General features: G+C 45.4%; 2 protein-coding genes across 4 annotated transcripts in view; both read left to right on the forward strand.

Moving 5' to 3' along the window:
- Window positions 1–73: 73 nt before the first annotated feature.
- Window positions 74–15183, forward strand: Patl2 (protein associated with topoisomerase II homolog 2 (yeast)). Its single transcript, XM_013009977.1, has 15 exons — window positions 74–270; window positions 336–346; window positions 5201–5370; window positions 6159–6304; window positions 6779–6844; window positions 7050–7191; window positions 8419–8539; window positions 8637–8734; window positions 8919–8972; window positions 9393–9526; window positions 9658–9817; window positions 10483–10623; window positions 13019–13113; window positions 14448–14597; window positions 15014–15183. Exons 1-15 carry the CDS (start codon window positions 74–76, stop codon window positions 15030–15032), a joined length of 1704 nt encoding a protein of 567 aa, XP_012865431.1. The 3' UTR covers window positions 15033–15183.
- A 1091-nt stretch (window positions 15184–16274) lies between these two features.
- Spg11 (spastic paraplegia 11 (autosomal recessive)) overlaps window positions 16275–24951 on the forward strand; it is a 58468-nt gene continuing 49791 nt past the window's right edge. For 2 of the 3 annotated variants that reach the window (XM_013010091.1, XM_013010093.1), the window contains exons 1-5: window positions 16275–16542; window positions 18372–18553; window positions 21037–21261; window positions 23186–23387; window positions 24214–24351. In XM_013010091.1, the coding sequence (XP_012865545.1) occupies window positions 16349–16542; window positions 18372–18553; window positions 21037–21261; window positions 23186–23387; window positions 24214–24351 (941 nt within the window). In that variant the 5' untranslated portion in view covers window positions 16275–16348. The remainder of the gene's footprint in view (window positions 16543–18371; window positions 18554–21036; window positions 21262–23185; window positions 23388–24213; window positions 24352–24951) is intronic. The other variant, XM_013010092.1, reaches the window with a different exon arrangement.

Genomic DNA, 24951 nt, shown 5'->3' on the forward strand with positions numbered 1-24951 from the left:
GGCAGGAGGGCGTCCGGCGGGTTGGAGAGGGACTTTTCCTGTTTTCAGTTTCAATTTCTGAACAAGTCCCGTGATGCCGAGGCGTGGGCTGGAGGGTGGGGGTGGGGGTGGGGCTCGCTGTGCCATCTCGGGGTGGTGGGCACCCCCGCTTGGCGATTCCCTGGAAGCAGCTTGCATCTCTCCCTCTCTTGGGGGCAACTCTCAGCCCGGAGAGTTCCTGGCACAACCCCGGCTTCAGGTTGTCGCTGCAGACCGAGGATTTGCTGTAAGGTCAGGGTGTCTAGGCAAGAAATGGAATAAAAAAGAAAAAGAAATCCAAGGGACCTCCAGCTTAGCTGTCTTGAAGGCAGTTCAGAGAACCATCTAGAGTGAATGAAAAGGATTTGGGGGTTTTGTGTTTTTTTGCCTTTTGAATCCCAGCAGAGAGAGGTTTCTTTTCCGAAACTTCTTCGTGTGTAGCTTGGCTGTTGTTTAGGTGATGATCTTTGTTCAGTTGATGGGTGCAAAGGCCAGGACAAGGCCACTGATAAGAAATGCTGAAACTGCTTACAGCTTTCTAGATCCCTTAAGATACAGCCTTCCTTTTAGCTTACCACCCTAAAGCAGTGCCTGGCCCATAGTAGCTGCTTGGTAGACTTGAATTGTAGTGAGTGAATTCGTGAAGAGGTGATAGAATTATCCCCCACTCATTTGTGTGACGGAGAAACAGGCTAACAGCTATTCTCTTGGCAATCATTCTCTTGGCAATCAGCTTGGAAGACAAAGACCTTAGCCATATTACTCAAGAGTTTCCATTGATTTCCCATGGGCTTAGCAAGAAAGTTCACCCCCACTATAAGATCATGACAGGCATACAAGCTGAGAAAACCTACTACATACTGCAGGGCATGTGGTCCATGCTTACCCTCTTAGCACTGGAGAGACTGAGACAGGAGGATCACAAATATGAGGCCAGGCTGCCCCAAAAAGAAAGAGAAGGTGGGCATTGGTGGCTCACACCTGTAATCCTAACTATTCAGAAAATGGAAACTCTGGAGGATGGAAGTTTGAAGCCAACCTGGGAAAAAAATCTGTGTGACTCTATCTCCAATTATATGGAGGTGTGGCATGAAAGGGAAGGAGCAAGAACTGCACATTCCAAAGGCATCAATCATAAGGGCTGGGAATGTGGCTCCAAGGTAGAGTGCTTGCCTAGCATGCATGAAGCCCTGGCTTCGATTCCTCAGTACCACAGAAACAGAAAAAGCCAGACGTGGTGGTGCCTTGGTTCAAGTGGTAGAGTGCTAGCCTTAAGCAAAAGAAGCTCAGGGACAGTGCCCAGGCCCTCAATTCAAGCCTCAGGACTGGCAAAAATAAATAAATAAACAAATAAAAATAAAGATACCATAAGAAAGGTACGGTCTTTACATTGCAGCCAAGTCCAGGAATCTTTACTGAGTGAAACAGTAAAGAGGAAGTATGCCATGGAAACCGGGAGGGACATCTTGGAAATCACCACAGTTTGAAGGGAGTTTGTGCTGGACTTCCCCAAGGATCACAACAAACAACTTCCTGCATTTATTTCTTTTTTTGGGGGGGGGGTCTGGTCATGGGGCCTGAACTCTGGGCATGTGTGCTGTCCCTTAGCTCTTCAGCTCAAGGCTAACACTCTACCACTTGAGCCACTTGAGCACTGCTTCCAGCTTTTTTTCTTTTTGCTTATGTGGTGCTGGGGAATTGAACCCAGGGCCTCATGCATGCAAGGCAAGCGCTCTACCACTGAGCCACCTTCCCAGCCCATGCATTTCTTTTACATAGTATTGAACTTTCAATAACCTCTATTGTGGAGCCATTTGTAAGCTAGAGAAAGTAGCATACTTTCCACAGGTCTTGTGGAATAAAATAAGAACAGAGAGGTTCCTCCCACCATACCTAACATGTAGTGTGATGTTTAATCATTACTATTGTTTTTTTGGGGTTTTTTTGGCCAGTCCTGGGGCCTGAGCTCAAGGCCTAGGTGCTCTCCCTGAACTCTTTTTACTCAAGGCTAGTTTTCTACCACGTAAGCCACCACATCACTTCTGTATTTTTTTCTGAATAGTTTATAGGAGCTAAGTGTCTCACAGACTTTTCTGCTGGCTTCAAACCACAATCCTCAGATCTCAGCCTCCTGAGTAGCTAAGATTATAGGTGTAATCTACAGTACTTGCCAGTGCCTGGAAAATACTATAAATATTTTTTATTGTGAAAATACTGTACAGAGGGGTTACAATTACATGGGCATATTTTTTTTTATTTGAAAGGTGATGTACAGAGGGATTACGGTTAAGTCAGTTAATGAGTACATTTCTTTTTGAACAGTGTCATCCCCTCCATCATTTTCTCCTCGCTTTTTCCCTCCCAACCCCCAAGTACTGTACTTCTTAATGTTGTTATTTTACTTCTTCTTTTTGTCCAAGACTGGGACTCGAACTCGGTATCTGACGCTTATTTTTGCACATTGGCTGGCACTCTACCACCTGAGTCACTCCTCCAATCTTTTACTAATTTTTCTGCTGTCCTTTCTGTAACTTTAAAATGTAGATGAATTTTTATGCATAAAGTTCATAGATAAGACTCTCATTTAATATGCTTAAGACTTGAAGTGTTAGTGTTGAATTTTACTAGAAAATGTTAATGTTGCTGGGTGCTGGTGGCTCTCACCTGAATCCTAGCTACCCAGGCTGAGAGTTAAAGCCAGCCCTAGCAAAAAAAAGTCTGTGAGACTCTTTTTTTTTTTGCCGGTCATGGGGCCTGAACTCTGGGCCTGGGCGCTGTCCCTCAGCTCTTCAGCTCAAGGATAGTGCTCTACCACTTGAGCCACAGCGCCACTTCCAGCTTTTTCTGCTTATGTGGTGCTGAGGAATCGAACCCAGGGCCTCATGCATGCAAGGCAAGCACTCTACCACTGAGCCACTTTTCCAGCCCTGTCCGTGAGACTCTTATCTCCAATTAACCACTAAAAAAGTTGTTGGAGGTGAAGGTAGGGCTCAAGGGGTAGAGCGCTAGCTTTGAGCAGAAAGCCATGTGACAGCTTAAGGCCCTGAGTTAAAATTCTAGTTCCAAGCCGGGCGCTGGTGGCTCACGCCTGTAATCCTAGCTACTCAGGAGGCTGAGATCTGAGGATCGCAGTTCAAAGCCAGCCCGGGCAGGAGAGACCGTGAGACTCCTATCTCCAATAAACCACCAGAAAAACCGGAAGTGGCGCTGTAGCTCAAGCGGTAGAGCTGAGGGACAGCACCCAGGCCCAGAGTTCAAGCCCCACGACCGACAAAAAAAAAAAAAAAAAAAAATTCTACAGAGTCACGTGGATTGCAGCTGAACACAGGATGTGCGCACAAAACCCAGGATCTAACTAAAAAGTTAGAAGAGGCTCAGATAGGTTTACTAGTGATAGACCTGCTTCTGGTACACTTGTTTTTGTTGTTGTCATTAATTTGGTGGTGGTGTATTTCTCCTGAACTTTGGGACCAGTTTCCTACTAAAGCAGCTCAGAAGATATAAGTTTGGGTTATTGGATACAAGTGTTCTTTCTTTCCAGATCTGGCTTCTTTATTCACAGGGGCCCCTCCCTCTAGAGCAAGTGCAGTAGCAGATCGAAACTAATCCAGCACGGTGAAGTTCAAGCATCATCAGGTGTTCTTGGCCGAGCCTCGTGTACTACCACCTGAAGCTGTAGCAACTTGGTTGTTCAACAACCTCCTTCGAATGCACCCAGGCCTTTTCTATCTAATGTTATTGGAGCAAAACCTGTGGATGAAGTAGGAGCAATTCCACAAAGTTCCTATAAGAGTATGAAAACAGAAATCCTACCCCAAAATGTTAGTCCCAGTGAAGTGTACTGACAGACTTGGATGTGTGAAAGCACAGCTTACATTTTTTCCTTCCCCATTTCTTTATTAGAGTTCTCATATCCCCACCAAATCCCAGGAGTTCAGGAGTGCTGGCCCTTTATTGGGTGAGAGGGGAGGAGCTGGACCTTTAAAACCAAGAGCAGCCCACGGGGTCTTGGCCCAGGCTGCCATGGCTAATCTGAAGGGAAAGGAGAGCCACAGTCAAGCGGTGGGTGCCTGTTACCAGGAGTCTCGCTGTATCCCCGGGTGGCATTCTTGTGGGAGAGTTTCTCTCTCCAGCTCCTAGGCCTGCTCCCAACTTCTGTCTCTTTGCAGAGCAGCTCCTTATTGCTGGGCTGGGGGAGATGGGGAGCAGGGGTTTATGTCATTGAGAGTGCAGGGCTTCCCTTCTGAGCTTTGAGTCAGTAGGACTGAGACCACCTTGGCGGGAAGAGGTTGTTCCATGCCACCCTTACTGAAGAGGAAGATGTCTCTGGGTTTCTTCCCTGTTCCAGGTTTACCTTGAGGCTGAGCATGCTCTGACCGTGGAGGACACAGCCAAGGAGGAAGCCTGCCAGCCTGGCAAGACGAAACGTCTTGAAGGTATCACTGCATGGACCACTGCATCTACATAAAAGCCCAGGGAGGGCAGAGGCTGCGTCAGCCTAGGTTTGGCCATTTCACCCAAAGTGGCTCTAAACTCATCCACTTGCTACCTAGTGACACTTTGCTGAGCTTTATTTTCCTTGCTCACTTTGGGGAATCAAAGTAACCGCCTTCATAGCTTCATTCGATGGACATAAAGATGCCAAGTATGGGCTGGGAAGGTGGCTCAGTGGTAGAGTGCTTGCCTTGCATGCATGAAGCCCTGGGTTTGATTCCTTAGCACCACAAAAATAGAAAAAGCCAGAAATGGTGCTGTGGCTCAAGTGGTAGAACGCTAGCCTTGAGCTGAAGAGCTGAGGGATAGCACCCAGGCCCAGAGTACAGGCCCCATGACCGACAAAAAAAACAAACCAAAAAACAAAAACAAGATGCCAGGTATCTATCACACAGTTCAAATGCAGTGAGTCAGGACAGCTGGCACTTTTGTTGTTTAAAGAGGCAGCAGAAGAGACGGTTGGGTGGAGAGCAGGTGGAGAGAACTTGTGGTAGTCAATGAGGTCATTGAAGGGGGGGGGTGTGTGGCAGCTGTCAGGCTGTTTGCTTTCATGGTTTGGTGAAGCCATGGAACAGAGATTAGTTTGATTTAAAGGTAGGTCTAGAGATGGCTGAACAGAAGTGCTACTGAGTACCGTCCCCTAGACAAGAGTCCCCATCTCCTTCCACAGGCCCACACTCGCGCCAAGGGCCAGGTAAGTTCTGTGGCTCCTTGGCTCCCAAGGAAGAACTGGTATCCTCATCCCAGTTGGAAGAGAATGAAGAGGAAGATCGTTCAGATCCAGACCTTGTCCCATTTCCAGAGCAGGAGGAGAATGTTGGGGATCCAGCAGTCCTCACTGCCATTCAAAGTCCCCAGGTACCGCGGCAGGAGGGGAAGAGAGAGTTGTCCTGAACCGTGTAAAGCTCAGACTCTTCCCTCACCTTCAGCCCTTTCTGAGACAGGTTACGATGAACGTGTTCTACTTCAGCTCCCAACCTGAGCTTGGCGCTGCAAGGATCACCTGCCCTCACTTAACTATATGACAGGAACTTGGCTCTGCACGGCAGGAATCCAAACACCAGGGAGAACTAGGAGGAAATCATAGTTGAGAGCTTCCGGTGTGTCAGAGGACGCAGTGGAGCCCAGTCCTCTTGGCTGAAAATGTAGCCTGAGAGAAGACTGTCGGTACAGAGAAGAGAGTGAAAGGTGTTAAAACCCACAGGCCATCCAGCTGTCATGGACTAGAGATGCTTCCTAGGGGGTGACTAACTCTTAAACCAAGGGGAAGAAGCTGGGCACCGGTAGCTCACGCCTGTAATCCTAGCTACTCAGGAGGCTGAGATCTGAGAATCAAGATTCAAAGCCAGCCTGGGCAGGAAAGTGCATGAGACTCTTATCTCCAGTGAACCACCAGAAAACCAGAAGTGGTGCTGTGGCTCAAGCGGTAGAGTGCTGGCCTTGAGCTGAAGTGCTCAGGGACAGTGCCCAGGTCCAAAGTTCAAGCCCCATGACCAGCAAAAACAACCAGGGGAAGAGTTCTAATTGGGTGGCCTGACAGCTAGCTACTTCCTGATTGTGCAGTACAGCAAAATGTTAGGGGAAAGGCAGGAAAGGAGCGGAGCCAAGCCTCAGTAGCCATCTCTTCCCACACGTCTTAATTCCTCTCTCAGCCCCTGGACATGTCACTGGTTCTTTTCCAGCCGGTGCTTCCGAGTGCCAGCTCTCCAGCCCGACACTTTGGACTCCAACAGCCCTCTCCGGACCCGTCTCTCTTCTGTAGCCCACTGACCACGTGGCCCTCCAGGCTCAGGTACTAGTGCAAGGACTGCAGTGGCAGAAGAAGCTGCATTTGTCCTAAGTGTCTAAGGAGGTAGCAGCCAAGGAGGGCGGGTGCCATTGTACCAGCTGTCAAAGAAAAATAGCTACAGACATCTGAAATGTGGAACAGTCTTTCACAGATGAGGAAATGGAACCCCACTTAGACAAACACCTGCGACATCAGCTCACAGGACAGAACTAAGACTGGGACTCTGGGCGTGCTATTTAGTCACTCTAGTTTTCCTACTGTGCAGAGAATTTCTGTAGCCAGATTGTAGGAACCTAGATCTTGGGGGTGGGTTGTGAAGATGCTGATGTTTCCTATTGGCTGATTTGGGGAGGCATGTCACGGAGGCTCCCCTTGGATCTCTCCAACTGAGCTTACTCAAGCTTAATGAATGGTAGGCTTGGGAGGCACGTGGAGCTTCCTCCCACCCAGTTTGTTCCCTTTTTAAAGCCTTCCCAGTCATCTGACTCAACTCCACCCTCAGCACAAACGGATCTTGCAGCTGCAGCAGCAAAGCCAAACAAGGTAAAAAGCCTAGATGAGAGTCCGCATGCTTGTGACCACTTACCTCCCCCCAAAGTCCCTGCACACCGGGGACTCTCAAACCATTGCTCTCCAGGACACCCTTTGCATCCTTCCCAGAAAATTCCACTTCCTGCTCACCCCTCCTTAGAACGTTCACTGTAACAGGGGTAGGTGAGCCTAAAGGGATGTTCCTATTGGCTTGAAGTCCCCCAGTCAAGAAGCCTTGGTCTCCGCAGCCAGACCCCTATGCTAGCCTCATGAGCCGCAAGGAGAAGGACTGGGTGATCAAAGTTGAGATGGTTCAGCTGCAGAGTGAGAACCCCCACCTGGACGACTATTACTACCAGGTGAGCCCCGAGGTCACAGCTTCGGATCCAAATGAAGCAGGCAGGGCCTTTGCTCACCCTCTTATGAGGATGTGTGTCTGAGAGGATAAGGATCCTGTCATTGAAGCCCTGTGTCCTTGGAGCCTGAGCGTTGTTCCTGAGCTTTTTTATTTTTAATTTTTATGTTTGTCAGTTGTGGGGCTTGAACTCTGGGCCTTAGCTCAAGGCAAGCACTCTACCACTTTGAGCCACAGTGCCACTTCTGGTTTTCTGGTGGTTAATTGGCAGTAAGAGTCTCATGGACTTTCCTGCTCAGGCTGGCTTTCAACTGTGATTCTCAGGGATCTCAGTCTCCTGAGTAACTGGAGTTATAGGTGTGAGCTACCAATATCCAGCTGTCCCTGAGCTCTTGTGCTCAAGGCTGGCACTCTACCACTTGAGCCACTGCTTTGCTTCTGGCTTTTTTTTTGCCAGATATTTGGAGATGTCTCATGCACTTAACTTTCCCTGGCTGGCTTTGAACCACAGTGTTCAGATCTCAGCCTCCTAAGTAGCTAGGATTACAGACATGAGCCACTCGTGTCTTGCAGGAATCATATTTCTGAAGTTCACATCTCAAGCTCCTATATTTCAGCCAAATGGGATTCTTTACAATTTCCTCGAGATTTTTGTGAGCCTTAGAAATGTCCTATAAGCTAGGTGTCGGTGGCTCATGCCTGTAATCCAAGCCACTCAGGAGGCTGAGATCTGAGGATTGCGGTTCAAAGCCAGCTTAGGGAAGAAAAGTCCGTGAGACTCTCATCGCCACTAAACCACCAGAAAACTGGAAGTGGCACTGTGGCGCAAGTGGTAGATCACTCCCCTTGAGCTGAAGAGCTGAGGGACAGCACCCAGGCCGAGTTCAAGCCCCACGACCGACAAAAAAAAAAAAAGAAAAATGTCCTATAAATATTCACATCCATATATATATATATATATATATATATATATATATATATATATTTGGTTGGTCGTGGGGCTTGAACTCTGGGCCTGGGTGCTGTCTCAAGGCAAATACTGTACCACTTGAGCCACAGCCCCACTTCCTGTTTTCTGAGTCTCATGGGCTTTCCTTTCTGGGCTGGCTTCAAACCATGATCCTCAGATCTTGGCCTCCCAAGTATCTAGGATTACAGGTGTGAGCCACCAGTGCCCAGCTGTGAAGAGAATCAAGATGAGTTGGGTCTGTTTTCTTCCATGGACTCTCAGGAATACTATCGGAAGCTAGAGAAGAAGCAGGCAGATGAAGAGCTACTTGGACAAAGGAACAGAATTGAGACTTTGAAGCTGGTGACACCTTACATCCAGAAGGCAGAGGCTTATGAGTCTGGTAGGGCTGGGATGTACTGCTGGCTTGGGTCAAGCATTCAGCTGGATGTGAGTGGAAAGAGGAAAGCAATGTGCCTCTCCTGACTCCTTTTATGCAGTGGTTCGAATTGAGGGCTCCTTGGGTCAGGTAGCTGTATCAACGTGTTTTAGTCCTCGCCGAGCTATTGATGCTGTATCCCTTGGAACTCAAGAGCAGGTAGGAGCTTTTATCTTCCCAGAACCTGTTTTTTTATTTGAATTCAGATATTTGTGTCAAAAGAATGAGGAAGCAATGCAATCAGCCTTGTGGCTAGCCTTTCTAGCTCCATTTCTAGATGGTCTGAGACCTGGCCTGCTATGGAAGGCTGTGAAGCCAATGGTCAAGGGATATCTTTTCATAGGAAACTGGAGCTGCGAGCAGTCAGAGGCTTCGAGTATTATCCCGGATTGAGAAGGTGAGACATCAGTTCTTGTCGGGGAGGAGCTTTCAATTTCCTTTTTTTTTTTTGCCAGTCCTGGGGCTTGAATTTAGGGCCTGGCACTGTCCCTGAGCTTCTTTTGCTCAAGGCTAGCACTCTACCACTTGAGCCACAGCTCTACTTCTGGCTTTTGTTTCTTTTTTTTTTTTTTTTTTGGGTCCAGTTGTGGGGCCTGAACTCTGGGCCTGGGCGCTGTCCCTCAGCTCTTCAGCTCAAGGCTAGCGCTCTACCACTTGAGTCACAGCGCCACTTCCAACTTTTTTCTTTTTGCTTATATGGTGCTGAGGAATCGAACCCAGGGCCTCAAGCATGCAAGGCAAGCACTCTACCACTGAGCCACCTTCCCAGCCCCTGAGAATGGGATATTTCTCAAAATGAATGTTCTCTGCCCCTTAGATGTTTCTTCAGTTACTAGAGGTAGAGGAAGAGCAGAAGGATGGGCCTCCACAGCCCTGCTACTCCGGGCAGAAGAGCTACCAGGTTGAGAAGCTCTTCCAGGCCTTAAACATTCAGGAACAGGACAACGTGGAGTGAGTGCGGGAAGGTTCCACCTTTACCCAAGAAGGGAAGGATAGCTGACACTGGCTTTGGTGCTGCCTGCTTTTCCTTCCTGGCATGTGACTTCTTCATGTAGAGCTCTGAAAAATGTTCTTCCTTGCAGGGAGGCAGCAGATAGCTTCCTGCAGGTACTGTCTGTGAAGAAGGGGAAGACCTTGGTGGCCAGGCTGCTCCCCTTTCTTCCTCATGATCAGGCTGTTAGTCTTCTTCTGGCTATCATCCACCATCTGCCCATCCTTGTTCAGAGAGACGTGGTAGACCAGGTACTGGGCACTGAGTGGACAAGAGGATGGTTTCCTGCATAGGTTAGGGATCTTTCCTCCCCTTCTTCCTCCTAAAGATGTCAGCAGGGTGTTCAGCAGTGAACACCTGTTCCCCCTTCAAGTGGGGATATTACTTTAGGTACAGTGCATTGTCTTCAGATATAATGAATGAATAAAAGACAGGTATGATTGCATAGTGTGCTGTGAGATTTGAGAGAAGACAAGTGTTGACGCCCATATACACTTTATTCAGGAAAGACATTGTAGAACAGGTGGGTATTTCAGGTCTCATTTTTTTGTCAGTCATGGGGCTTGAACTCTGGGCCTGGGTGCTGTTCCTCAGCTCTTCAGCTCAAGGCTAACTCTCTACTATTTGAGCTACAGTGCTACTTCTGGTTTTCTGGTGGTTATTTGGAGATAAGAGGCTTACGAACTTTCCTAACGGGGCTGGCTTTGAACCATGATCCTCAGATCTCAGCCTCCTGAGTAGCTAGGATTACAGGTGTGAGCTACCTGTGCATCTGGCTTAGGGCTCAATTTTAAGGTGATGTAGGGTTTCTCCCCAGGAAAGTGCTTAATGAAAATCAGCCAAGTAAGGGCTTCAAGGCAAGCTAGGAGGAAAGGATTGGAGGAAGTTTTGAGAAAGCTTACTAATCTTCTTGCAGGCCCTACACATGTTATTCAAGCCTCTGTGCAACTGTATCAGAAACTTAACCTTCCGCGAACTTCTCCAAGGACTTCAGGGGCTAATGTTGCTGCCATTTGGCTCCTCAGAGCGTCGCATTGCTATGGTACTTCAGAACCAGGTAACACATCTGGGAGACTTTTCTTCCATAGATGGTTTTCTAAATGGTACCACTGGAAAGGAATAAATGAGATGTTCTCACCTCTACACAAATCTTTTATCTTCAGCAATGCTTCCCAGCTTCTAGTGAGCACAGAATAGAAGAGAACCTAGTTAATAGACAGTACTTCCTTGGTTCCACTCAAATCAGGAAGTGGGAAAGCGGCATCTTACACACCTGTTTTTTTTTTTCTTGCTTGCTATTGTTTTTTTTTATTGTGAAAATACTGTACAGAGGAGTTACAATTACATGGGCAAGATAGTGAGTATATTTCTTATCAAGCATTGTAGCCTCCTTCTTTGTTTACCCTTCCCATCCCTTCCCAGCCTCCCCCTTTTTTTGGGGATCGGTTGTGGGGCCTGAACTCTGGGCCTGGGCGCTGTCCTTCAGCTCAAGGCCAGCGCTCTACCGCTTTAGCCAGAGCACCACTTCTGGTTTTCTATTAGTTTATTGGAGATAAGAGTCTCACAGACTTTCCTCCCTGGGCTGGCTTTGAACCTCGATCCTCAGATCTCAGCCTCCTGAGTAGCTTGGATTACAGGGTGAGGCACCAGTGCCCGACAACGAAATGAACCCCAAGATAGAGACATAAGAGTTTTGTTTGTTGTTTTTAAATCTTTGTCGCTTTTTTGTTTTGTCAGTTGTAGGGGCTGAACTCTGGGCCTGGGAACTGTCTCTCACCTCTTCAGCTCAAGCCTAGTGCCCTACCACTTGAGCCACAGCATCATTTCTGGCTTTTTTCTGCTTACTTGGTGCTGATGAATTGAACCCAGAACCTCATCAATGTGAGCCAACTTCACAGCCATTATTATTTTTTTTTTTTAAGAGCATAGATTTAACTCACATTTTTCTTTTTCTTTTTTTTTTTGGGGTCCGGTTGTGGGGCCTGAACTCTGGGCCTGGGCGCTGTCCCTCAGCTCTTCAGCTCAAGGCTAGCGCTCTACCACTGGAGCCACAGAGCTACTTCCGGCTTTTTTCTTTTTGGTTATGTGGTGCTGAGGAATCGAACCCAGGGCCTGTAGCATGCAAGGCAAGCGCTCTACCACTGAGCCACCTTCCCAGCCCCTTAACTCACATTTTTTCAAGAGCAGACTCTGCCTTCCTATGGGCCTAGGAAACAGTCACAGGAGAAGGGTGTGGGTGGTGTAGAGTCATTCACCTCACAGTAGCCAGGAAACAGAAAGTACACGTCTGAGCCAGTTGCTCAGGCCTGTAATCCTAGCTACTCAGGAGGCTGAGATCTGAGGGTCCTGGTTTAAAGCCAGCCTGGGCAGGAAAGTCCGTGTGACCCTTACTTCAATAAACCACCAGAAATTGGAAGTGGCGCTGTGGCTGAAATGGTAGAGCACTAGCCTTGAGCTGAAGAGCTGAAGGACAGTGCCCAGGCCCACAGTTCAAGCCCCATGACTGACCAAAGGGGAAAAAAAAGTACACATCTGCTTTTCTACCAGGTTTCTTGATGCTGCTGTCTGTACAGAAGTCATCTCCAAATTTTCATATATACCTCTTTTAGTAAGAAAACTGGAACCATAGCCTACATATGTTTTCAAACTGCATGTACCTAATAAATGCAAAGTAGAAAGGTTTCTTTGTGGTGTGGGATATTAAACCAAGGGACTTGTGCATGCTAAGCATTTCTTCTATCACCAAGCTGTACTCTTCTAGCCCAAGTAACTTTTAAAGGATGAGACTAGATAAGAGAAACTATCATCCAATATTGTAGTGGATTTTTGTGTGTCCTTTGAAGATGTTAGCTTATACTTGCACTTCTTCAGGCAGAGCCATCCAGACTACCTGAATGAGTTCCCTGATTCATTCCTGATCTACAGGCGGATTTCTTGGGGGTGGATTTAGGAGTGTACATGCAGTCAGCTCTCAGGAGAGCTTGTGAAAGTTAAGAACAGTGATTCCTTTGGGAAGACCAGAGTTCTTTGTTTAGCCAGTGTAAATCTGACAGTACTGTACTTCTCAGTATTTGTCCCCATTTATAAATGTGAACCTGTGACTTAGTTGGAAAACTAACAGATTTTCTTTTTTTTTTTTTTCTGTTGGTTTGTGGGGCTTGAACTCACGGCCTGGGCACAGCCCCTGAGTCTCTTTGTGCCCAACGTTAGTGCTTTACCACTTGAGCCACAGCACTACTTCTAGTTGTTGAGTGGTTTATTGGAGATAAGAGTCTCACGGACTTTCCTGCCTGGGCTGGCCCTGAACTGCGATCCTCAGATCTCAGCCTCCTGCGTAGCTAGGATTATAGGCGTGATAGGCGTGAGCCATTGGCACCCGGCTGCATTTTTTTTTTAAAGCACTAAATGCCTATAGTAAACTCATTTTGTCTTGGATTATATATCACTTACAGTTTGGAATATCCTTGCTTTATGCTTTACTGAGTCATGGAGAGCACCTGCTATCCCAGGATTCTTCCCTTGAGGAGCTTGGTGATCACACAGCTTGGTAAGAAAAAGGCCTTATCAATACTATCTCAGTACCCCTGGGATGTGTGGGCTGAGCCACATAAGTTTCCTGAGTACCAACTGAATTATCAGCGAGGAGATGTACAGGAATTTTATCGTTGTTTCCCCTCCAGTACTGGATGTAACTTGTTTTGTGGTGGTACCAGGGATTGAATTCAAGGCCTTCTCAGTTATTTGGCTTCTTCACTCAGCTTCTTCTATCACTTAAGCCATGCCTCCAAGTTCAGAGGAGATATATATATTTTTTAATTAAATTTTTTTTTGTGGTCATGGGGCCTAAACTCTGAGCCTGGGTGCTGTCCATTAGCTCTTCAGTTCAAGGCAAGTACTCTACCACTTGAGCCACAGTGCCACTTCCAGCTTTTTTCTGCTTAGGTGGTGCTGAGGAATCGAACTGAGGGCCTCATGCATACAAGGCAAGCACCCTACCACTGAGCCACCTTCCCAGCCCCCAGAGGATAAATTTTTTAAGGTTGTGGTTCTAGTTTAACTGATAGAACTATCTACCTAGCAAGTGTGAGGCCTTGAGTTCAAACCCCATACTGAAAAAGACAAAAGAAAAATCCTGATTTGGAAGGATAAGTTTTAGAGTCAATTTTGAGTTTCTGGTTCTGTCATTAGTAATGGAACTTTATGGTGAAGTTACTTCACGTAGGCTGTATTTTCTTTTCTTTCTTCCTCTTCTCCTTGTTCTCCTTCTCTTTTTTGGGTCAGTCTTGAGGCTTGAATTTATAGCTTGGATGCTGTCCAAGCTCTTGCTGAAGATTTGTACTCTGCCACTTTGATCCATAGCACCACTTCTAGTTTTCTTGTGGTTAATTGGTGGTAAGAGTCTCACAAACTTTCCTGCCTAGGCTGGCTTTTGAACTGTGATCCTCAGATCTTGGCCTTTTGAGTAGTTAGGATTATAGGCATGAGCTATTGGTGTTCTGCTTGCTTGCTTTCCTTTCCTTCCCTTCCCTTCTTCCTTCCTTTCTTTCTTTCTATTTTTATGGTGGTCCTGGGGCTTGAACTAGGGTCTGGTTGCTACCCCTGAGCCTCTTTTGCCCAACACTAGTGCTATACCACTTGAGCCACAGCTCCATTTCCTCTTAGTTTGTATTTTCATCTACAAGGACACTGGTATTCTCAGGTACAGGAAGCTGTGTACATAGAAAGATAATTTAAGCTCCAGTATTTGCTATCATTTAGTGCGCTATGACTTAATTGCTATCTGGGAATGGAGGCTATGACAGTAGTGATGGAAACTTGGCTCCTCTTACTTTCTTGTGTTGATGTAAAGACTCCAATGCATTTCTTCTCTCTGTCCTCCAGGACAGAGTTGGTGGTTCTGATAGCCTGGGAGATAGCCCGAATTCCTGCAGCCTCCCTGGCAGAACCTCTAGCCTTTCCCAGCAACCTTCTTCCCCTGTTCTGTCACCATGTGGACAAACAATTGGTTCAACAACTGGAGGCCAGGATGGAGTAAGTGATGGCAGAAACAAGATCACAGCCCCTTGTGCACGTTTAGTTTAGGTTCTGTTACTCTCCTCCTTACTTTCCTATGAGCATGGAGGGTAATGTGCTTCAGAAGTTCTTCTAGACATTGACATTGATTTGAGGAACCAATCTACCCCCAGTTAGCACCTTGGTACCTGTTTCTTCAACTAAACCTTACTTTCCCAAGTGTTTGTTCCTTGTAATGCTATTTGAGGGCAGTAACTTAAAAAGTTGAATTACTCATTCAAGAAATATTTCAGAGATGATTCCAGGATATAAATGTGAAAACATGAAGAACGTCTGTCCCAAGAACTTACTATCTGCTAGAGAGAGCCAGATAATTAAATCACACAATTTATAAAATGGAATTGTGTTTGCAGTTAACATTGTTTTCTTTGTAGACTTGCCTGCATTTCCTGATGTTCTAGAATATGTGAGAAGTTTAATCAGCTAACTGAATTGTCTACAGGGATCCAGAGTCTGAAGACATTGCTTATGCCTTAATATCCAAACCATTTTTATATCCTTTTCTTAAAATTTAAATGTGCCCCAAAATAAGGTGTGGCTGAAGTTGTAATTAAAGAGGAAGTTGTTGAATGGTATTGCTGAAGCTTCTTTGTAAATTGGGAGCTGTAATGAAGTTCATGTTAAGTGTGACTGTGTCAACAATGCTTGTTGTATCTTTTTTTTTTTTGTCAGTCTTGGGGTTTGAACCTGGGCACTGTCCTGAGCAGCTTTCTTTGCTCAAGGCTAGCACTCTACCACTTGAGCCACAGTGCCACTTTCAGCTTTTTCTTTTTTCTGTTTATGTGGTACTGAGAAACTGAACCCAGGGCTTCATGCACGTTAGGCGAGCACTCTACCACTAAGTCTCCCAGTCACAGAGGTTGTATTTAAACTGCAATGTTTGGATTATAGACAGGAAGGCCTTAAGAATGTCCTGCTACTAGGAGACTCTCCCTCAACGCCTTCTCTGTGCTTTTTCTTCAAGCTGTCCTAGACATTACATTGAATAGATGAGGACTGTTAAGACCTTTCTTTCGTTTCTTTTTTTTTCTTCTTCCCTCCCTTCCTCCCCTTTATTGTGCATGTTCTTGGGGCTGAACCTCGGGACCAAGGTGCTGTTTGTGAGCTTTTGTGCTCTTACCACGTGAGCCAGAAGCGCCACTTGCAGCTTTTTGGTGCTTCACAGAGAAGAGTCTCACAGGCTTTCCTGTCCAGGCGGGCTTCGAACCGGTTCTCAGCAGTCGGCCTCTGAGTAGTGAGGATTACAGGCGTGAGCCACTGCTACCCCACAGAAGACAAGGCTCTTTCAGTAAACAAATAACAGCGACCAAGGGAAAGCTGAGAGGGGCAGGGCCGATCCGAACGGAGCACACCTGGGGTTAGACCCAGGAGGCTACGCCGCCGAGCGAGCGGAAACAGCTGCAGCGGTTTGCTTCAAGGCTGCTGAACGAGGCTTTCAAGTATTCGTGAGACGTTGAGCCGAGGTGCGGGATGGGGGAAGCCGCTGGTCCCACAGCCGCCCCGGGAAAGCCTAGAGGCCCCAGCTGCGCTACGTGAGCGCCGCGCATGCCCAGGACGCAGGTCCCGGCCGGTCCCGCGCACGTGACCGGAAGAGCCGGCTTAGACCAGGATGGCTACGAAGCCCGGGGCCGGAAGTGCTGCGGTCCCGGACCGGAGCCGCGCGGCGGCGGCGCGGCGGCGGCGGCCGGGGTGGCTGTGCTCGCCGAGCCATGGAGCGGGTTCTGCCTATGTTACTGGTGCCGCTCCCTCCCGAGGCGACGGGGCAGCTGGGGTGCGGAGCGCAGCTGCACAGGGGGCAGGAAGCCCTGGGGAGCTTGACGGCCTCGGGCGGCCTGCTAGTGCTTTCCCTGGCCCCGGGCCGCCGCGGCGGGGGCTGCTGCCGCCTCGAGGGGCCCTACCGCCAGTGAGTGTCCGGGCCCGGGGGGGGGGGGAGCGGGGCGCGGGGCGGGACCTGGGGGGGGTGAGGCGGCCGAGGGGTGCTTTTCCCCCTCGGTTTCCCCCGCCTGCCGAGGTGATGATCTCCCACCCGGGGCCCCTCGGCTGGAGCACGGATGGAGGCTTCGGTCACTCACCGCAGGTTGGCGGCCCCAGCGCCCCTTGCCCAACTCATTTCCTGCATGCAAAGAAGCTAAGGTGGAACTCGTCATGAAACCACTCCTCAGACTTAATTTGGTCCCTGAAGTGACATTTTCCTGCACAGGCCTCCTCTTCCAGCTGGTCTGAATCACATCTATTCCATCAGTAGTTATGTGCTGTTTTTTTGGTTGGTCATGGGGCTTGAACTCGGGGCCTTAGCACTGTCTCTGAGCTTTATTTTTTGCTCAGTGTTAGTTTTGCACCACTTTGTGCCAGTGCCACTTCCCTGTGTGCTTTTTTTTTTTTTGAGACTAGATACACGATGTGGCTGTCTGGCTTGGAAATGGCTATCCTGCTCAGCCCTGTACTGTTTCTTGCATATCTTGACCATGACTTGAAGGCAGAGAGGCATAATTACAATAATACGTATTTTTCACTTCTGTCATTCTCCAGTACTTAAAAGTTGATAGGGAGTAGTAGCCAAGGAATATCTCACCTTAGAATAATCTTTAAGTCCTGTAAAAGCACTTAGTAGAGATTAGTTAAGGGGCTGGGAAGGTGGCTCAGTGGTAGAGTGCTTGCCTCGTATGCATGAGGCCCTGGGTTCCATTCCTCAGCACCGCATAAACAGAAAAAGCCGGAAGTGGCGCTGTAGCTCAACTGGTAGAGAGCTAGCCTTGAGCTGAAGAGCTGAGGGACAGCGCCCAGGCCCAGACTTCAGGTCCCATGACTGACGCAAAAAAAAGAGTTAAGTCAATGATGCAACAAGCTTTGTTTGCCTTATTCTTGGTCTCTACTTGATAAGAGGAACCATATCTCCATAGAAATTTATTCACTGTTCTCAGGTAGTACTTGTGAGTGCCTGGTAAAGGGGTACACTATATCAAAAGGCAGCAGAATCTTGAATCCTATAGGAAAACCTATTGAGATAAGACATTAAGCTAGGATTGGTATTTTCACACTACATGGCTTTAAGATGGCAAAAACTTGCTGTCTAGTATGGTAGTCACTAGCTACATGTTAAAGTTGAGAAAAAAATTAGAAAAAAGAGAAAAGAAAAAAATTAGTTCCTAAATTGGACTACGCACATTTAAATTACTTTTAGATACATCTAATTATTTACAGGCTACTGTCTTGAGTAACACTGATAAAGAACTTTTCTACTGTCACAAAGTTCCCTGGACAGAATAGTTATACATCTATAGATGCAATGAATTGCTTTACTTTTTTTGGGGGGGGGTCCGAAGTGGGGCAAGTGTTCTATCACTGAGCCACCTTCCCAGCCCCTGAATTGATTTACTTTCTAAAGTCTTCTAAAACATCCCAGGAAACTATTATTGCAAGTAGTACCTCATAAATAATATTTTTGATAGCACTTATCCTTGATGAATTTCTCTAACCAGATCAGTCAGGATTTAGTTGTAAAAGGAGACATTATTTTTTGCTCTATTCGCACCTTTTAATACCCACTCTTAGCTCCTATGCTAGTGAGCAGGGGCAAAGGGGTAAGAAGTGAGGAAGGGGAAAAGAAAACAATTTATATAATCAAGTTGGAGTACAGAACTAAGGCCATCATGTGAAACAAATTACATTCACCCTGCCCTTCCATTCCTGTGATTATAGATATAGAATATAATAAATCCATACTTTTTCCAGCTTTTTATGGGAGGATTCTCATAGCAGCACCTCAATGGACAAGCCCAAAATGCTTGCTCTTACTGAAAATTATGAACTGGTTGTATACGAATTTAATTTGAAAGATGGGCAATGTGATGCAGCCGTATTGCACAGCTGTAGTGGGAAGACCCTGGAAAAACTCATTGAAGATCAGGATGTCAGTAAGTACCTACGATGGATGCTCTTCCATTATGTATTTTTTTTTCTTTTTTGGCAGTAGTGAAGTTCAAATTCAGTGTCTCAAGCTTGATAGGCACTATATTGCTTTAGTTATTTTGAATAGATACTGCTTTGTTTTTCCTTGGGCCTGTCTCAGATTTTAGTTTTCCCATCTCTGCCTTCCTAAGTACCTGGAGTTATGGGCATGTGCCACCAAGTCCAGCTCAGTATATTTAAATATGTGACACTAGCATGTACCTTGTGTGTGTACACACACACATATATGCATATACATATATGTATGTGTGTATATACATATATATATACACACATACATATATATAAAAATTTTTTTAATCCGGTCATGGGGCTTGAACTCTGGGCATGGGCTCTGTCACTCAGCTGAAGGCTAGTGCTCTACCACTTGAGCCACAGCGCCACTTCCAGTTTTCAGGTGGTTAATTGGAGATAAGAGTCTCATGGACTTTCTGCCCAGACTGGCTTCAGATTGTGATCCTCAGATCTTGGCCTCCTGAGTAGGTAGGATAACAGGCGGCCATTACTTTATATTTTTTGAGAAAGATTCTCACTTATGTTGCCCCAGCTAGCCTTGAACTGATGATCCTCTTGTCTCAGCCTCTTGAGTACTAGGATTATAGGCATCAGCCACCAAACTGTCACATATTTTTATATATCTCATGAAACTTTTCAAGAGATGAATTTGGAGGAGGGGTACATTATTCAATGTGGATCATTGCTCTGCACTAACCATGTGGGGCCATTAAGGACTTGAAATATGGTTAATATGAATAAAGTTTGCTATTTTTTTTGTGGCACTGGGGTTTGAACTCAGGTCTTCATGCTTACTAGACTGGCATCATTTGAGCTGTTAAAGTTGTACTGTAAAAAAATTACATATGAGCTGGGAATGTGGCTTAGTGGTAGTGTGCTTGTCTAGCATGTGTGAAGCCCCAGATTCAGTTCCTCAATACCACATACACAGAAAAGGCTGGAAGTGGTTTTGTGGCTCAAGTGGTACAGTACTAGCCTTGAGCAGGGACAGTGCCCATGTCCTGATTTCAAGCCTCAGGACTAGCACAAAAAAACCAAAAACACGATTTTTTTTTTTTTTTTGTTCTTGTAGAAGATTTTATTTAGTGGTGCTGTGGGTCAAGTGGTAGAGTGCTAGACTTGAGCTGAAGAGCTGAGGGACAGTGCCCAGGCCCAGAGTTCAAGCCCCATGACTGGGGGAAAAAAAAAAAAACAACCTTTCTGTTGGGGGCTAGGAAGGTGGCTCAGTGGTAGAGTGCTTACCTTCCATGCATGAGGTCCTGGGTTCAATTCCTCAGCAGCACATAAGCAAAAACAAAGCCAGAAATAGTGCTATGGCTCAAGTGGTAGAGCACTAGTCTTGAGCTGAAGAGTTGAGGGACAGTGCCTAAGCCCAGAGTTCAGGCACCATGACAAACATACACACACACAAAAAAAGATGTATTGATTTATTTATTTTGTCGGTCGTGGGCCTTGAACTCTGGGCCTAGAAAAGAAATATTTTTGCAGTGCAGTTTTATGAAAGGCACTTCATCTACCACTGAGCTATAATATCCTTGGCATTAAGATGTGCTTTTTTGGGCTGGGAATGTGGGTTAGTGGTAGAGTACTTGCCTAGCATGCATGCATGAAGTCCTGGCTTTGATTCTTCAGTACCACATAAACAGAAAAAGCTGGAAGTGGCACTGTGGCTCAAGTGGTAGAATCCCACATCTGACAAAAAAACAAACAAACAACCCCAAAAAACAACAAAAAATATCAGATACCAGATTTGAAGACAATGTTTAAGAGGAAAGTAACATGTCTTATTAGCAGTTATTCATACTGATTAATACTTTGAGTATAATGAGCTAACTAATACATACTGAAATTATTTACCTGTTTCTTTGGTGACTGCTAGCCATGTTTGAATCATGTATGTTTCTTTGACAGTGCTGATCTAGACTACAGCAGACTTGTCCATTATGTCCTGTCCAAATAGAGCAGATACTAAATATCAAGCTTCTCTCTCTCCTCCCACCTCTATATATAGACACACACACACACACAGAATCAGCCATTGTAGGCCATCCACTTGCTTGCATTGGTACAGACAATAACTGCCTTTTTTTTTTTTTTTGATTGGTCATGGGACTTGAACTCTAGGCCTGGGTACTGTCCCTCAGCTCTTCAGCTCAAGGCTAGTGCTCTACCACTTGAGCCACAGCACCACTTCTGGCCTTTTCTGTTTATGTGGTGCTGAGGAATCAAACCCAGGGCCTTATGCATGCAAGGCAAGCACTCTACTGCTGAGCCACCTTCCCAGCCCCACAATAACTGCCTTGAGTTGAAATAAGTGGTTTCTTTTTTGTTCTGCCTGTTGTTTTGTTTCAAGAGTTCATCAGTAGTAAAATTGTGAGCATTGTGTTTGAAATAATATCCTTCTGTTTCCTAGGTATTTCTTTACTGTCATTGAGAATTCTGTCATTTCACAATAACACAGCATTTGTGTTCATCAATAAGTGTATGATCCTACACGTTGTATTTCCTGAGAAAGATGCCGACATTGGAGTACTCAGCTGTTTCATGCTACCCTTGCCCACACAGACAATGGACACGATTATCGACATTCAGCTCTGCAGAGGAATTCTTTTTGTTTTGAGTAGTTTAGGCTGGATCTGTATCCTTGGCAGTAAGACGTTTGATATGTAGGAGAGGACAGGAGCTGGAAAGATGAGACATTTAGGCTTTTGCTTTGAAGGGTTGGGAGGTATGGAGAGTGGTTAGTTTCACAGTAAGACCTGTCAGAAAAAAAATGCTCATAAGCTTAAAATACTCAACCATATCACCTTATATTATCTAATGTGTAGATGTATTTTAAAGTTAGTTTTCTATGTGTTCTTTTAAAATTGTACATGCTCTGACTTTTTCATTTAAAATATACTTTATATACTTTTTTGGGGGGGGGCAGAACTGGGGCTTGAACCCAGGGTCTCTTTCTTTCTGAGCAAGCACTATACCTCAATCCTTCTGAGCAAACACAATACCACTTGAGGTATACTTACAGTACTTGTTGGTTTTTTGTTTTTGAGATAAGGTCTCACTAAGTTTGCCCAGCTTAGCCTCAAATAGTGATTTTCCTTCTTTCAAATAGCTCAAAATATACTTCTTGAGCATCTGTTACATCCATGTTTTAAGAAGAATTTAAGTGATTGCTTATGATATGATACATGAACATGACTTATCTCCTACAATGATTCTGTTATGTTTGTGTGTGTGTGCCAGTCCAGGGGCTTGAACTTAGGACCTAGGCACAGTGCCGCACAGTGCCTGAGCTTTTTTGCTCAAGGCAAATGTTCTATTACTTGAGCCACAGCTCCACTTCAGCTTTTTGGTGCATAATTGTAACTATGTCTTATGGACTTTTTCTGTCCAGGCTGGCTTTGAACTGCAGTCATCAGATCTCAGCTTCCTGAGTAGCTAGGTTTACAGGCTGGTGCCCAGCTTGCTAGTTATTTTGGGAAATGAGAGTGTTGCAGACTTTTCTGCCCAGGCTGGCTTCAAGCCTCTATGCTCTAGATCTCAAGACGAGTAACTAATTGAGCCTAGCCAAATCAAATTTTTCTGATGAAAGTTTAATATCCAAATTTAGGTCTACTATGAGTGTAAAAATTCTAGATTTTGGACACTTGTGAGAAAAAGTGTAAAATGTTTCCACTTTTTTTTTTTGGTCGGTCATGGGGCCTGAATTCTGGGCCTGGGCACTGTCCCTCAGCTCTTTAGCTCAAGGCTAGCGCTCTACCACTTGAGTCACAGCACCACTTCCAGCTTTTTCTGTTTTTGTTGTGCTGAGGAATTGAACCTAGGGCCTCATGCATATACGGCAAACACTCTACCACTGAGCCACCTTCCTAGCCCCAATATTTTCACTTTTAATATATTACCTGTTGAGATTATATTTTGTGTATATTGGATGAGAAAGTCTGAAATCCTGTTTTTAGTATTAGTTACATGTTGAAGCAATTTGAACATATTGATATAAATGTTAATTTAGGGTTATCTAATTTCTTAGACAGTATTACTATAGAACCCTAGAAGAAAATATTAGTATTGCTCAGGTTTTGGTATGAAGTGAGTATCCAGCAGAGACTATGTGTTTTTCCTTTGGAGACTGTCTTGCTATGTAGCCTTGGCTGGCCTTGAACTCTTGATCCCCTGCCTTGGTCTCAGCTGAGATTATACATGTGTTTATGTGTCCGCGCATTACCACATCTGGTTTGAACAGGAACTATTGAATAAACTCTGTATCAGGTTGTTTATTGTGCCATTAACGTCACTTATTTTGGTATGATGATGGAGACCTGCTTCAGTATCCAGGCTTCTTTTGTTGTTATGCCTAATGACCTATACAGCCGATAGGGTTGTAGCAATGTCTGTAGCACTGTCCATCCTGTATTTTTAGTGGTTGAGTCATTGATGAAACCCATCATTTCTTCTTTTAGTTGGTACTGATGTTTGAACTCTGGGGCCTCACTCTTGTAGGTAGGTGAGCTCTCACTGACTGCTGTGCCCCAACTGACATTTATCTTTAACTCTCAACTCAGATATTTTTAATACTGTGGAAGGCACAGCTATAGCACATGTGGATTTAGCACTTCTCCAAGAAGTTATGCATAATGAGCAGCAGCAGGAGCTGGCCAAGATTTCTTCCTTGGCCTCACTGAAAGTGTCTCAAGAACTAGATGTGGTGGTGCTTGTCAGCAACTCCAGCTCTGCAATTGCACTTAACTTAAACTTGTATTTCAGGTATGTAGTTAACTGCAGTTTCTAATTTGGGGTTAATAAGTAGGGACATAGAAGGTAAAAATGGACTTGTTAGTTTTTTCTATGCAGTTAGATCATGTTACAGCTATGTCATAGTAAGATTGTTACTATATACAAATGTATTCAAATGACTGTTGGACTATATTTTACATTGTACATGAAAGTTTTGATACTTGTGTGGTATATAAAATAGATGGGTTATGTTACATACATTTTTAAAAGCATTCAGAATTGTCCAGCATTAAAAGCTCTTTTTTGTTACACATCTTCCACTCACCTCTTATCCTGCAGTGAGTTGGAAGAGAAATGGGATTTACCTTGCTGTTAAAATTGCTGCTTTTGGGGTTGGAGGCATTGCTCAGTTGGTAGAGTGCTAGTCAGTGAGTGAAAGTGGCAGGTACTAAGATCAAGTCCTGGTCTCAGACTTAAAACAACAATTGCTGTTTTTGTGGTTTGGAATACTGTTTTTTATTGGAATCCATGTTCCTTTTTAAGATATCTGACAAACCAGGCACTGTTGGCTCATGCCTGTAATTCTAGCTACTTAGGAGGCTGAGATCTGAGGATCACAGTTCAAAGCCAGCCATGAGACTATCTCCAATAAACCACCAGAAAACTGGAAGTGGTTCTGTGGCTCAAGTGGTAGAGTGCTAGCCTTGAGCTGAAGAGCTGAGGGACAGTGCCCAGGCCCAGAGTTCAGTCCCCACGACTGGCTTCCCCCCTCCTCCCCCCCAAAAAAAAAAGACACCTGACAAGATGTTTTTTCTGGCTGGGGATTTACCATGCCTATTATTATTTTTAAATATAGGCAATATCCAGAACACCTACTATATGAAAGAACATTAGAAGACCTTCCAATTGAACGACCTAAGGGGATAGATGAAGATGATCCTGTTAACTCTCTCTACAACATGAAACTGACCAAGTTTTCCTTCCAGATTGATAGGTACTTGGATTTTGTTTTATTCTTTGTTTTTTGTTTTTCCATGCTGATGCTGCACTTTTCCATTAAAGGTCTTTATATGATAGTTAATTTTGAAAGAGCATATTTTGTAGAGTCTTAGATTCTCTGAACCAGAGGGTAGCTATTTTGGTCTAGTGGTGGGAAATCTTGGGGAAGGATGCACATTAAACAAGATCTGAAAATGCCCACTGTCCTCAGCCAGATAATTTTTCTTCTATAGTCCTAAAATTCATAATTATAATGCTTTTATTTAGTCCTAGTGTTTATTTAGCAGCCTTTTGTCTTTATTCATCTGTACACAAAATGTTACACATAATTATTTGTGGGCATTTAAACTTCATGTTTTTTATTAGTAAAAAATGCTATTCCGGGCACTGATGGTTCACACCTGTAATCCTAGCTACACCAAGATCTGAGGATCTGAGGATCAAACCCAACCTGGGCAGGAAAGTCCGTGAGACTCTTATCTCCAGTAAACCACCAGAAAACCAGAAGTGGTGCTGTGACTCAAGTGGTAGAGCTCTTGCCTTGAGCTGAAGAACTGAGGGACAGTGCCTAGGCCCAGAGTTCAAGCCCCATGAC

Source organism: Dipodomys ordii, unplaced genomic scaffold, assembly GCF_000151885.1.
Source record: "Dipodomys ordii isolate 6190 unplaced genomic scaffold, Dord_2.0 Scaffold11, whole genome shotgun sequence".
Lineage (NCBI taxonomy): Eukaryota > Metazoa > Chordata > Mammalia > Rodentia > Heteromyidae > Dipodomys > Dipodomys ordii.

Bases quoted from the DNA above. Each gene is read 5' to 3' on its own strand.
- Patl2 (XM_013009977.1), top strand. From the start codon at position 74: ATGCCGAGGCGTGGGCTGGAGGGTGGGGGTGGGGGTGGGGCTCGCTGT. The intron at 5,371-6,158 runs GTACCGCGGCAG...TCTTAATTCCTC, and splicing joins CTGCCATTCAAAGTCCCCAG to TCTCAGCCCCTGGACATGTC. The intron at 8,735-8,918 runs GTAGGAGCTTTT...ATCTTTTCATAG, and splicing joins CCCTTGGAACTCAAGAGCAG to GAAACTGGAGCTGCGAGCAG.